The following is a 14674-nucleotide window of genomic DNA, read 5'->3' on the forward strand; positions in this document are numbered from 1 at the left end:
TGCTAGTTAGACCACAGTGGAGATAACTGATCCCAAAGGAAATGCTCCCTACCTTCTTCGGCCATAGCAAAAACTTATTTTGAGCTGTGAGGGATGTGAGTGGGAATAAAAAGAAGGTCTGGGCAGAATTTCTCAGGTGGGATTCCTCAAAGATACAGATGCATCCCTGGGGCATGCAGATTTAAATTCTATAGTTTCTGCATGAAATTGTCACCAAATTTAGAATAATAACAAACACAGGCTTTTGTGTGAGTTTTTAGGAAAATTACCAGAAAGTCATCATTTTGTCATGTAACTAATTTTTGCCTGGCATGCAAAACTTTATATGGAGCAGCTTACAAATAATGTTATGGAAGTCACACTAAAGCTATTACCAGTAAATTAAAGTGCCAAGTGAGGGTGGAAGGTCATGATTTGTTGAGGATAGAGGTGGTTATTGAAAATGCTCTTGTAAGTGAGTGGGTGGGTTTACAGGTCTTAATGCAATTGGACACTAATAGCAGGTTTAAGTGTAGAAGTAAAATACTGCATTGTTGGGCTAACTATTCACACTAGTTTTATCAGGACATTCCTTTTGACTCTTTAGCTGCTAAAAACAGGTTTGTGCCTGTTGGAGGAATGTGCTTAGATGATTAGATAGGAAAGAAAGGAATTTTAAATGGTGCCCAAGGGTGTTGGGGTATCAGTCTTCTGGTGTTATGTGAAGGAGAACTTCATGGTGGTGTGGAGACTGTGTGGGCAAGTCAGCCTGTATAATTTATCAGAGTCCTTCTGAGAATGGTGCACAGTCACTTTTTGAGTTTCATGGCTCTTTCATTTGCAAGAATTGGCAATTATGAATCATAAGCCCAGTACAGCTGGGATGAAAATACATGGGTTTTTTTTTCTCCTAAAATCATTGAGTTCTCATTGTAGTGTTGGGACAGAATTGTATATGACTTGTTAGGGGATCGGCTGTTAGGTTTATGGAGACCGTTTCTCTTGGTTGTACTAATCTCTCACCAAACTGATGACTCATTTCTCCCTAGTAAGAAACAAAGGGTGTTTGTTAACTGGGCAGCAGGTGTTTTAATTGGTTCATCTGTCTGACTCCACAGGAGCGTCTCCTGCTCTCTGTACTTCCTCGACATGTTGCCATGGAGATGAAAGCTGACATTAATGCCAAACAGGAAGATATGATGTTTCATAAGATCTACATCCAGAAGCATGACAATGTCAGGTAAGAACAGCAGCCCATCTCCAAGCTGCTGGGGAGGAGGCACCCTCCCAGTGCTTGGCACTTAACACCCAGGGATGAAGGTGATGGTGACACATAATCCAAAATAAGAGTAATGACTCTGAAGTGTCACCTTTGAAATTTTGTTTATAGGAGAGGAAGAGGATTGCCACATTCCTGCAATGTCTTCCTTCAAGAAGCAACTTTAGCTGATCTCTTTCCTTAGATTTTTATTGTTTTTTCATTGCTGGGGGTGAGTCTCAATGGTTTTGAGAAGATGGGTTTAGTTATTTTTTTGACAGATAGAAGCACCCTTCTGATATGCCATGATGAGATGCAAGTTAATGATGGGAAACGCTTTTCACAGGGTGAATTGCAGAGCCCAGCTGAGGTTAAAATCACCTAGAGTAGTCTCTGCCAGTTTTGGAATTTCAAGCAGGGGGTCCATTAGTGACATCCCTTGGAATCTGCTTGAGTCACCTAGCAATATGGTGGTCCTTATTCTAGGGGAATGGGCAGGAAAAAGTTGATATCCAGTCTTTGGCAAGCCATGCAAATCAAATTCATTCCATTTTGCTGGGATAGTCCAGCCCATGAGCTTCTGAACATTGCCAGGTTCACACTGTCCACTTCCCAGTGAAGAGACGATAAAGCAGTACTTTAATTGCTTGATATTTTTATGGACTGTAGTTGGAAAGTTAAATTTAACTTTTCTTGATGCATTTTACCTCTCCAATTTTACCTGACCTCTCTGGGGATCATTTATGTCTCTGCTAAGCCAGGTCCTGGAATTGTTTGACAGCTCTATTAGTCTAGAAATACTTGAGACACGGGGACTGTGGACAGAGAACTTCCCTTTTTCCCCTCTCAATCTCCCCTTCCAACTAGAAATTTTCCTGTAAACTGCTTGCATAACCTTCACTCTTATGGAGCTCTAAGCATGTTGGTAAATTTTATTTTCTGACACTTGCTCAACAAATAGAAGTGAATTATCTTACATCTCTAATATAATACACCCTGCATAATCTCCAATAAATGATCCAGTGAAATTCAAATGAAAATCTGAAGCATTTGACAAGATTTCCATAACACTGAGGGTAGCAGAGAGAGGTAATTTACACTCAGAAAATTGGGAGGAAAAAATTTTGAATGTAGAGTCTGATATAAAACTCACGGAAATATGGGCAAGTCTGTGTGCTGGCTTGGATGGACTTCAGCCTTTCATATTTTTTGTTGACTCAATAAGCAGATAAAGATTCACTAGCAATATGCACAAAAGATAAAAACTTTATCAGATATAAAACAATGGTTCAGTGATGAAAAATAAATAATATACATATGGTGATTGAGGCATCTAAACTGCCCTCAAGATTAGGTTTTGTGTCTGTAAATTCATTTTTTCTTAATAGCACTGAGTTTGTTCAAGAAGGTGTGTAAATTTCTTGTGATAGATGCCATTTCTGAATTTTCTTAACAGAGAAATGACTTTTTTCCAGTACTCAGAGGTCAACTTGACACTCAAACTGCATGCAATTTGTTAGATATGACATGAGACTAGTAAGTAAGGTATGATAGTCCTTCACATCAGTTTCCATATGCTATTATTTGAAGGTTTGAAAGTTGTTCAGTACAGTCAAATCTTAGTAAAGGTGATTATCTATTTAGGATGATCTGATATTTTAACTATGTCACTAAATAGACAAAAACTAAATAAACAATAATAAACTAAATCTACAAATTAACAATTCTAAGGGGAAAGGGCAATCTGATGGAACAATTATGATTGGAAAAAATAGTCCAGAGATAATGGCTGGTATGGAGACAAGGAGATACAACAACAAATTACACACGACCCCAGAGTATGGGGAGAAAAAACGGTTTGCTTTGATACTCAATTATGGCTCTGAAGTAACATGAAAATGTAACATAAATACATTCATGGGTATATTCAACACTCAGTTTCTTGGACCTGGGTAGCTAACAGGAAGTTTGCAAACATTTAATTTTCACGTGTTATGTATTAATTCAATAATATAAACATACCATAATATATTATCTTCTGCAGTTTAAAAGTAATTTTAACTGGGTTCCTCATGGTAACGAGTATTTAGGAATCAAGCCCTTGCAGGTGCTGAGGAGGCTGAGGTCTCAAAAGATCTTGCAAGGGGAAACAACTTAAATGGTATCTTCCTCAAAGTATGGACTTTGTTGTCTGTACTTATGAGGTCCTAAATTAAATCCCACTGAGATAATGGAAGAGGCTGGAAAAGGGAGATAAGAAATAGAAATAAAATAGTGTATGGTCTGAGAGCAAATAGAAGGTAACTTAGAAACATCTCAACTTCGTGTACTTTAGGCAAATGAATAACTAAGTATGAATATTGAGAAAAGGAAACATGATTTGGAACAAATGACTCATTTCACTCTAGGAGTTCAGCATGGAGCCTTTGCTCTTGCCTGGGTGCACTGAAACCACCTCTAGTGGGAACGACTGCAGATTATTTTGAAGCATTTACATGCACACAAAAATACCCTGGTGGTGGGGGGTCGCATCTCAATGATGTGGATTAATGAACCGGCTGAACAAAAGCAAGCATGGTCTTTACTTTTCACGGGGATGTGCCCAAGGGGAGGCTTTTGTGATGAGAATGCTCCAAGTAGTTTTGTTTTGTTTTTGTCACTATTCAAAAAAGTCATAAGATCTGAGTTTCTATGAGCTAAAGGTTATTGTGCCAAGGCAGCAGAGAAGTATGTGAAGTCGATGCAATAATTCTGTGCCCAGCCATTGAATCTGGCTTCCTGTTGATGATTTATAAGCAGGAGCATTTATTTCCTTTGCAGTTCATAGAAGTGATAGGGTCTGTGTGACTGCACAGAGGTGCATGTTTTCCTCCTCCATCAGCTGTGTCTAGTGATTCTCTTTTACTGCCCTCCTGAATTAGTTTAAAACAAAGATTAGGAATTAAAGTGTAATGGATGGGAATTTGCATAAGATATTGACTTATAACTTTACTGCCATCATAATGCCTGGAGCATGAGATCTTAATTTTTACTAGATCTTCAGGGTGAGATGGCTCACCAGTTTCACAATCAAGGTGGAAATAATGAGCGTCACTGACACTGGAGGTTTCCATCCAGCTGGGTTTAACTTTGTCCCTTTGAGCTCAGGAGGTGCAGCCTGGTGCACTTAGTCTAGTTTGATGATCTGTGTGGGAGAAGTAGTTTACTAGATTCTGTTCCAGACAAGATTAAATGTTACAATTTTCAGGGATGATTTGGTCTGGGCTGTTGGGACCACCTCTGGTTTTAATTAAAAAAACAAACCCAAAGCACTCCACCAGCAAAAAATGTTATTCTAAAATTATATGAAGTTACTGTGTGGCATTTTTTTCTGTTTTAAAATGAGGAGTCTGTCAGTGATCAGTTCTGCTCTAATATTCTTAGTTTCAGATACTGGGTATCAGGTACTTAAGATACATGCTTCTTTTTTTCTTTTTAAAAAGGTGACATGTTTTTTTAAAATTATGCCAGCAGTAGGTCTGTAGAACACAGGTATGATCCTTTAATGAGGGGCAGTTCTGCCATGTTACTGCTCACTGTGTTACACTTCTCTTAGAGGGTGGACTTATCTCTCTGTTTGGGGTATGATGATGCAAAATACAATGGTCTTTCTAACCTGAATGGGTAAAAGCAAATCTCTGTAGAGCCTTATCAGGACTTCCTGTGAATGAGTTCATAATCTCCTGATTATTGTTATGGAAAGTAAAGTTCAGAGACTAATTTTTCCACAAGGAAAATATAATTTCCTGTCATTTTTTTGGCAGCAAAATTTGTTTCAGGATTATGTTCTTCTGAAGAATTTAGGTTGATGACAAAATTAAGATGGAGAAGTTTGGGGTCAATATACTCTTTTATGTTGCAAATGAGCAGAACCTTTTAACACGAATGAAACAATTTCCAATCCTGACTTACTGAATGAGGATTATCTTTGACAAATCCTCAATGTGATTTGACCTTTCCCACATGTGTGTGTTAAATATAAAGTCTATTGTCAAATGCAGTCAGGAAAGGAGTTCCCAAGACTATGCGAGTAATTTTGGATAAACAACAAGGTGAATTATGTAACTAAATCAGTTCACATTATCATGAATGAGATTATGTCTGATAGACAAACCTTAAGATACGCAGAGATAATATCGTTTATCTCTCATGCTTCCCGGGCAGAATTTTAAATGTTTTACATTACTATTGCTATTTATAGTGTCTCACTGCAGCGATAACGGCTTTAATACTATCAAGGCTTGGCCAAATATAGTAATCTCTGTGCTATAAAAAGGAGGTTTGAAGTCCTCTGTGAAGGGATAAAGGTTGTCTTTGTCATTGAAATTCCTTTGATGAACTGTTTCAGGAAGCTTATTTTAGGGCTGGTGTCCAAGCACGGTGAAAGTGACAGTTTCCTCTCTTCTCCCCTTCACTAATTTATGTGAATCGTGTACTCAAGAATGTTAACCTGATCTCAGAGTTTTTTAAACATCTTGACAACTTGAACTAAACTATCTGCAGAAATGAAACAGTCCATTTCCTTTCAGCTTTCTAAACGAAAACATTTTTTTACTAGTTTTCTGATTTAATTACGTTTTAACACCAGAAAATCTCCCCTTAAAATGACCAAAAAGTTGCACTTTGAGTGTCAGGATATTCAGACCAGCTGTGTCAGCTTAACCTTCTCCCCTTTTAGGCATTGAGATGCTTAATTAGTTGCTTATGAAGTGTATTGAATTCTTAGAATACAAGGTGCCACGTAACCGTGTGCTAGGAAGTTTGTGAAAAATACCACTAAGTAAACATCTTTTTCTTCCATCCTCCCACTGTCCTTGGACACAGGACATCTAGTCTTAATGTTTCTTGGTGCTAAAGGACTTAGCAATATAACAGTAGTACAAAGCTTAGCTCTAATCACAGCTAGTAGGAGGGTTCCCAGGATATAGCTGTAACTGGATGTATTAGTGCCATGGCTTGCAAAAGCAATGTGCTGCTTAGTAGTATGTTCTTGGTGAATATAAGCATGAGGCTGTTTTTTCTGGCTTGCTAGCAGTGCCTTTTGAAATCCTAAATGGGTTTATAACGAGGCTTATCCTATCAAGCCAGGGTCAGACAGAGGGTTGCCTTTGGAGGTACTTACCCAACGGGGTGGTTTTGTTCAGGAGCTCATCCCAATTCTGTTCTCATGCCTTTTCATGAGAGATTATTGCAGTTAAGCAGAAACCCATTAATTTTACCATCTTTAATAAATAAAACTACAGTATGCATCTATAAATTTCTCTGCGTTCTTCTGTGGATATTTTCAAAGATCTCCATCCTTGCCTTCTTTCTTTTTTTGAGGGGAGACAGACTGAAAATTGATGGTTTATGTTTGAAGATGAGGAGGAAGCCCAAGAGCAGGTTTTATCCATGTCTTGCTTCCTGGTACTGCTCTCCCCACCAGTACATGAGCTTTGATATCCTCCTGAAATGTGTTCATGGGTCAGTTGGTTATTTCTCAATATTAAGTCTCAGCAAGAGCTCTACCTCCTTTTCTTCTTTTAAGGCATATGCCCACAAGCAGTAGGTTATTTTTGTAGGTAGGTAGGGGGAAATTGTGTGGGTTTCATGTGGGTTCAGGGGCCTGCTGCATTTAATTGCCATAAATTCTGATTGAGGCTGTAGGCTGAGAAAAATGAGTAGGAGGGAAAAAAATCAGCCTTCCCACGAGTTTCCCCAAACGACAGCAGTAAATTTTACCTACACGGGAACTCTTCTGATTCCCTGTCAAGAGTCAGCTCCTGGGAATTCACCCATGTCAGGCTAGAGAGTGAATCTTGGCTTTTTAATTGTTCAGAAAATTCAATTTTTTTATTATATTTTTTTAAATATAGCAATGATTTTTCTGCATTGTGAAAGTAGGTTTCACCCATGGGTGAAGGTGAGTTACTCTGCTCTTACTGCCACTAATCGCTTGTTTCTTCCTAACCATTTTGTTGGTTTTGAAAAGAAAAATTGTTACACCTGAGCTTGACATCAAAGCTGTGCAATAAATCTGGCTTTTAATATTAGAGGAGGTGTTCAACCCAGGATCACTCTGTCCTTTCAATACATGTGTGTCGATGGTTCAGTCTTGAAGTCTTTCAAGCCAGAGATCAAGCAGGTTTATATATTTTATCAAAACTCCTTTTTTGTGCACGTGCACAGTACCCTTTCTGCAGAACAAGTACCTGCTAACTTGTTTAGGTATCCATCTGACTGTCTGCAGATCTTTCTATTTGAACTGGGAATATATTGTGATCTTGGTTCCTACTGGGAGCTCCTGGTGTCTTCAGAGGCAGGAGAGAGCCTTGTACCCTCTGAAGAGCAGAACAGATAAATAACTGGCTGCAGGACACCCCACTGGTTGCATTAGTTAAACATGTGTGCTGTAATAAAGATAACATCCCAAAAGTGCAGTGTGCCAGGTGACTGCAGATCTGCAGCCACCAGCAAGCCAACAGCAATTAGGAAGGGCCTGTGATGTATAATTCACACCCTGCTATTCTGAGTTTACACAAGGGTCTGTGAAGTTCACAGGGTGATGGATTGAAGCGTGTTAGATGTTTTAATGGTGAAATACTGTGAATAGTAATTTGGAGAGAATAATGAAGGTGCCTGAAGAAGTCTACAGAGCAGTATTTTAACTCATCAAGGTTATTTAGATTTTCTTTTTTCTTCAATAGTACTAAAAAAAAACAAACCTATTTTAAAAATAATAAGTCTGACTGCTGATTGGCCTGATAGAAAGAACAAATGTATCAAATTTATAGCTTAAAAATGCATCAAATTATGTTTGCTAAACTAATCTACCCCAAATCTCCTCTATTCTGGAGCAACCTTGACAAGAAAAATTTAGTCTTCTTTGGCCAAAACTTTACTTTTGTGAAGACTTGACTTGTACAGACTTGCTTTTCTCTTTTAAAGAGTTGGTTAAATTTCATTTAACAAACTACTTTGTCATGTAGTTAACATGCAAAGTGGTTTTAAGAACATTGAGTTTATATAACATTTTAAGAGGTTCTTGTTAAAATCATCCCACCTTTTTCTTCCTCCTTAGGCTATAATGACTGAAAAGAAAAAAATCAGTTAAACTTTTTATTCTGTAATGCATTGAACTTTGCAAAACTATTTAAAGCCCTCTTACAGAAACTATAAAACAGGGGCACAATTTTGGATGGGATTGGATTAACTTCTCTTGTCTTGTGCTATATTTATTTCCCTCAACAATTGTTACTAATTTGTGCATCTGTTCTTAGTGGTTTATATATAATTTTGACACTGGATAAATGATGAAGAGACAAAAACTGAAACCAATTAGTGGAGAAGAGCTCTCAAGTGGTCTGGTGTCCTGTGACTCAAGTTAGTGCATTGCCATCTTGAGTCTATGCCCTCCAGTAACTGAACGTGATAGTGTATTTATTAAACTTCCTTCTTTTTATTAATTTTGCTTGATACCAAGTGGTTAAAAAGTTAGAGAGAGGCTGGTGCTGGCTACATAATTTTCCAGAACGGTGTTTCTGTAAGAAGCCAGACTAAGAAGAGCTCATTTCAGAAAGAGAGCTAACAGAAATGAGAGGCCAGAGAACTGCAACAACAGCAAAGGATGCAAAAGACAAAAGAGATTAAAGGAGTTTCAGCACACACACACCATTGACAGGTCATTGGCATTGGCCTTGTGGAATTATAGGGGTGCTCTTTTTAGAAAATTGAAATTCTTCTGTCTCCATTTGTGTTCCTGTTACAAAGCCCTAGAAAGATGCACAGTTTCATGTGGTGGAATAAGGATTTGTAAGATCATTTGCAAGTAGTTTTCAGAAACTGGAAAGTAGTGTATATGTGATATGCTTTAAAAAGCAAACAAGATGCAGGAATGTAGGTATTATCTTCTATGATACCATGGCCAGCAGGGATCTTTATCTGTGGTGATTCTATGTGTGTTTGACAAATATTTGAGACTCTCAAAGGCACTGAGAAATTCTAAGGATGTTCTTGACCAGTAACCACATTCCTATTTGAGCCAAACTTCTAAATGACCCCTTAAATATATAGGTGGGACATCAGGGTTTGTAATCAGCTTCCTCAAACTCCAGTTCTACAGAACTGACTCTCAAGCCCAAAAACCTAGTGCAGTGACCACTTGTGATACTTGGATCTGTGTGACTATCAGCAAAATGTTCTCTCCTAGACTCCTGTTGCAGAGATCTCCTCAGAAAGTGGGGTGCAGGAAGCTGGGTGACCACGGTACTGTTCAGTTTTAAGATCATCTGCAGATGCCTGTTTGTCCCCATCAGTAGCTCTGCAGAGCATCTGGAAGCACAACTTGCCCTTCCATTTGAAGAGGAAGGTTGAATGTGTGAGGCAATGGGGCATTTTTCCAGCAGAGATTTAATACTGACAGTTTGTTGGTCCACCATGTCAGCTCATTTATTTGGAGATTTTTATTGTTGGCTTGAGTGAGGGTTTTTTAACTTTCAGCGTGATTTTTTGCAGAGTCTGATAACACACTGGCTCCATTTCTTGCTCTTTGTGTTGCTAATAGGATGTTACTAGGACAACCCTCCTTCTTCTGACAACTACTTAATTTCTGTTATCTCCAAGGCCTGGCAGACCCCTACATCAGTGCTGAATGGCAGTAGCAATTTGGAGAGATGCTGTTGATGGGGTATTTGTGGGGTGGGCAGGTACACAAGAAAGACAGGAAAGATAAAAAAACCTGTGAAAGCAAGGAAAAAAATCAGCAGTTGTTAGTAATGACTAGAGGAAGGGAAGTGAGAGAACAGAAAACAGATGGACAGTTTTAGATAGTGGACGGTTATGTGACACATCAGTTCTGGTGGAGAGCCTCCAATCTTGGGAGTATGAACACCAGTGCAATGCTTCTTTCTGCTGTGGTTGTTTCCAAAGAATGAGCTAATAAGAATCCATCTGTAGAACAAAGCAAACAAAACTTTGGCTTCTGCTCAGGGGAACTTGAGCAATTCTAGTTACAGATCAGGCTTCAACAGAAGCCAAATGCTGATCCATAGATGTATAATTACTCTGTTTCACTTGGAACCTTTTGTTCTGGATTGCTTTCAAAACTACTGTAAGCCCCTTTGTGAGAATCTTTTTATTTCCAGGCAAGAGAAAAAGAGGCCTTTTGATTTCATAGTTCTACTTTGTTTCAATTGAAAAGGAGAAAAAACTCGCATCACCCTTGCCTTTCTTCCTTAAGAATCTTCTCTTCTGCAAAATAGTGTTCAGCAGGTCACAGTGTAGGATGACAGGTCTAATGTAGGGATAGTTACAGTTGTGTTAGAGAATATAAATGGAAAGTGATATTCTGTTTGTAAGATCCAGCTCTCTTTGTCATTTTCCACTGTAAAAGGAATAAAATTTTGTTACTGAAATCAGAAGTGATTACAAAGTTCTTGCAAAGCCTGAAAATCTTGAAATCCTCTTCCTTGGATGTATGTAATGGTGGAAGGAGTAAATTGAAAAAGTAAGCTTTTCTGAAAGCTTAAAAATAACTAAAAAAAATAAGGAAACAAAATAGTATTGGAGAACAACTGTGCAAAACTAAAGCTGTGTATACAGGTGACGTGTGATTTTTGGGGGGACCTCTGATTCTGAGAACAGCATAGAAGTGTGAAAAACTATAAAATAGCATATCTGCTGAGATTGATCCAGGGCTACACTTGTGTAATATAGATACCTGATACGGTCTTCAATTGCATTTATTAGGTCAGTGTATTTCACTTAAATAGCATGCATTCACTGGCTTATTTAAATGTCTTATGTATATCCTTTCATCTCTTTTTAAGTTATTTTTTCTTGCAGACTCAAGGATCATTTCTAGCAGAAGATCATAAAAGCTGTAGTTTGTTGGTCTGTGATATCCCACAGCTTTTTATTTTTCCATTATGTATATCAGACACAGAACTTACTGTATTACTAATAATTGAACAAGTTCTAAGTCATCTTGCTGGGTAATGAGCACTGCCTCGAAACACCTGTTTGCGTTTTTAGTGCCTTACACTGAAATTCTTTGTATGTATCCAGTGTTACCAGTCGACGCTGCACAGGGGAGGTTGGGGCTGGGGAATGTAGAGGCTGAGATTGACAGTGATTTCTTGAATTTGACTTGGTAGCCTTGCTGCTTAGAGCTCAGAAATGCCTGGCTCCTGTTACACAAATGTTCTAACAACCAGACATTGAAGGCTCTGCCCTGCCTGTGCCACAGAAGAATTGTGTGGAAGGAACAAGCAGGGTGTGTGCACAAACACACTCTCTTGGTACTGGGGACTTCTTGTAACTGCTGGCTGTGTCTGCAGGGGGAATTAGCACTACCTTAGTGTTGGGCTGCCACACCAAATGCACATCTTTTTGTTCCTCACTAACATGAAAAGCTAGAGAAATCAGTTCATTCAGTTGGCATTCCAGATGGCAGAAAGTAAAACACAGAGGTAGTGAAGATCTGCAGAGGGACAAGGGATGAGGCATGCCATGCTCATCCAGGAGTATAGAGGCTCAACTCACATGCCTGTGCAGAGTATCCGAATTCAGTTTTCCAGTGTGCCAGGGGCATTTGAGGCCACATCTCCTAGGAGAGGCCCTTAACCAAAGGACGTTGTCCTCATTCTCTTTTGTTAACTCTAATTTTTTTATATGAAAAAATAAAACCCCAGAGCAGCATCTTGAATCCCACTGTCCCATGTCACAGAGTGTGCTGCAATCAGCAGGGCAGAGCAGGCTCTTGCTGTCTCTGCCTCTAATTATTCTGAGGATTTTATATGTAATGAGAGCTGCAGCACAAGGTCCTGAGGGCACCACTGTTCCCAGTCCAAAATAGCCTGTTGTCCAGTTCAGGCTGGATTGAGGCAAAGGAAAAATCACATCCGTGTTTTCCACTTCTAAGGTGGAAAGTCTTGAGAGACAGTTTCATCACTTGCATTCTCACTGCATTTAGTTATATATAGGAGGCATTTGTAGAATACTAAGGAATCAAAGATACAGATTTATGTGTACATTTCTGTTCCTTAAAGATGTGCCAGTCTGTTGTGATGGGCCAGTGGTATTTTAGCTGGCAGGACTATGGGCTTCCAGCAAAGATTTGGCTACAGAATGGTTAGGGATGTTCTTAGCTGGTAGACATATATCCTTTTTTATTGTAGCTGCTGACTTAGTCTGAGCCGTGTCTATATTTCTTATTTTTAAAACACCAACAAAAAAAACCCCAAACAAAAAAAATAACTCAACAAAAACCCGACAAGTATTCTTGTAAGATGCTATCATAAGGTTCAAACTGAAGTGAAAATTTATCTGCTGGGTTTTCTAGCCTCAGCGGTCCTTGATTAACCACAGCATGTCTGAAGTAACCAGGAGAAGAGGGATCCTGGGGATGATTTGCTTTCTCATTTGACTGCTGTTTACTTTTTTTCTGGTTCTTTTTGTAAGGATTCTGGTGACTGGCTGTTGTCAGCAGGATTTTTTTTTTTTTTTTTGGTTACATAAGGACTGAGAAAACAATATCTGTCTGACTCCTCCACAGTGAATGTCTTTCAAGTTAAGCCATGGCTGCAGTTATTGTGCTCTAGCTGTGACACTATAAATAAAGTTATTAACAGCAATATGTAAATGGGTTTCTATTTTTGTTCCCTGTATTGTTTGCAAAATCTAGGGCACTTATTCAGTAAGAATCATCTGCTGTTTAGCATTGAGCCTACCAGCATTTGATGCTGTGTGGGCTGCTGCTTTTCTTTTTTTTTTTACTTCCCCTTTCTTTTATTCTTTCCACTGGCTTTTAGAATCCAGCTCCTTTGCAAGTTTGTTTATTGTGGTATATAAGAAACAGAGTAGCTGTGCTAAGCGTTTTCTGGCTTCCGGAGAGTGTCTTGGTACTCAAGAACAGGGAATAATCTCTTGATATCTGAACTACAGGAGCATTAAAAACAGCTACACAAACATCAAATACCACAGCTGCTATTGGCCTTAGTGTGCATCTTCAAATCCCAGTTTGTTCAAAGATCTTTACAGTTTGTGTTTTGTTTGCATGCTCTGTTTCCTTCCGCTCCCCTCTCCATTGCTCCAGATCTGCCTGGCAGCCCTGGGCCCTGTTCCTGCTGAAAACTTGTACCACATTGATTCGTGCAGTTACAGCACAGCCCAAGGGAGAGCTCAGATACGTTGTTTTAGAAACACTTTATTACTATCATGGCTACTCCTATCTGGATGAGTAAATTATTCTAATCCAGGGCATCTGTTTAGAAACGTGAATGCATCTGTGATTAGGACAGGAGCTGTGTTGCTGTTAGCAACTCTATAAGACAGTTACAGTCTATAAGACAGTTCACGTGAGACTGTTCATTCAAACTTCTTTCTGCTCTGCAAGTGAATTTAGGTCCGACTTCCCCAAATCCCCTATGGGGAAAGTCCCAACCTGTTTATCCTGTGAGTCATTAGCAACAATTCTATTGCCAGCTGTGTTACCCTTCGGATGGACATGTGTCCTCCGTGGTACCATAATTCCATTTCATGTGGCTTTGTGAAAGGCCACCATAATTACGGGATGCCAGCAAACTGCGTCTCCAGTTTCACTCCTTGCTTGAAGCAGTGGTTAGTTTTATGGTATATGTAACATCTGAATAGACAGAAGGGTTTTGAAGTTGTGATACCTCCTGTTCTGACCTAAACTGAACTTGTTCCTTTCAAATGCCAGGCACTTCAATTCATTTGTTTTGGTTTTAATCTTCAAGCCAAAGTTACTGCTACTGTAACGCCATAGAAGATAAGCAGAAATCAGCTAGACTGGTTTAACATTGATGTAGAAAGATACGGCACAGTAACATTCCTCTTGTTTTTATGGTCTGAGACACATTATCGTAATATATATTTTAAGTGGTCTCTAAGGTGGCTTTTGATGCTATAGAAAACATCTGATCAAACTCTGTTGATTTTACTGGTATTAGTTCACTAATAAATTAATAACTGTTGACAGGAACTTCATTTGGAGAGGATATTTTGCAAATGGTGAGCATAGCAAGGAAATGGCTTAGTGAAATATCTTAATGCATTAACACAGAAATTAAATTTTCCAATGGCAAATGCAAGAGAAAAGCCATTTCTTTATACACAGATCTATTACTCTGGTGGTGGCAATTACAGTAATTCTCTTGAAATCAAGTTAAATTATATGACTGCTTCATTATGAGAAGAAAACACTGATTGCAAAAATCAGGGGATATTCAGTGGAAAGTTAAAGAATTTCATATGCAGTGAGAAGATCTGCCAAAAAGGTTTTGTGTGGATGTTCCCTGGACTCACGAGGCCAGGATTCACATTCCTGTTTTGCCATGGTTTTTCCACATGACCTTAAGCCTCTTTATGTATTTTCTTTATGTACCATACTACTGTCTC

General features: G+C 38.8%; 1 protein-coding gene across 5 annotated transcripts in view; it reads left to right on the plus strand.

Moving 5' to 3' along the window:
• ADCY5 (adenylate cyclase 5) overlaps nucleotides 1-14674 on the plus strand; it is a 212266-nt gene that overhangs the window by 127654 nt on the left and 69938 nt on the right. For 4 of the 5 annotated variants that reach the window (XM_051623577.1, XM_051623581.1, XM_051623578.1 and 1 more), the window contains one exon: nucleotides 1098-1219. The exons of the other annotated variant lie outside the window; for it this stretch is intronic. In XM_051623577.1, coding sequence (XP_051479537.1) covers nucleotides 1098-1219 — 122 coding nt within the window. The remainder of the gene's footprint in view (nucleotides 1-1097; nucleotides 1220-14674) is intronic. 5 annotated transcript variants of the gene reach the window in all.

The sequence above is a fragment of the Apus apus genome, chromosome 6 (genome assembly GCF_020740795.1).
Source record: "Apus apus isolate bApuApu2 chromosome 6, bApuApu2.pri.cur, whole genome shotgun sequence".
Lineage (NCBI taxonomy): Eukaryota > Metazoa > Chordata > Aves > Apodiformes > Apodidae > Apus > Apus apus.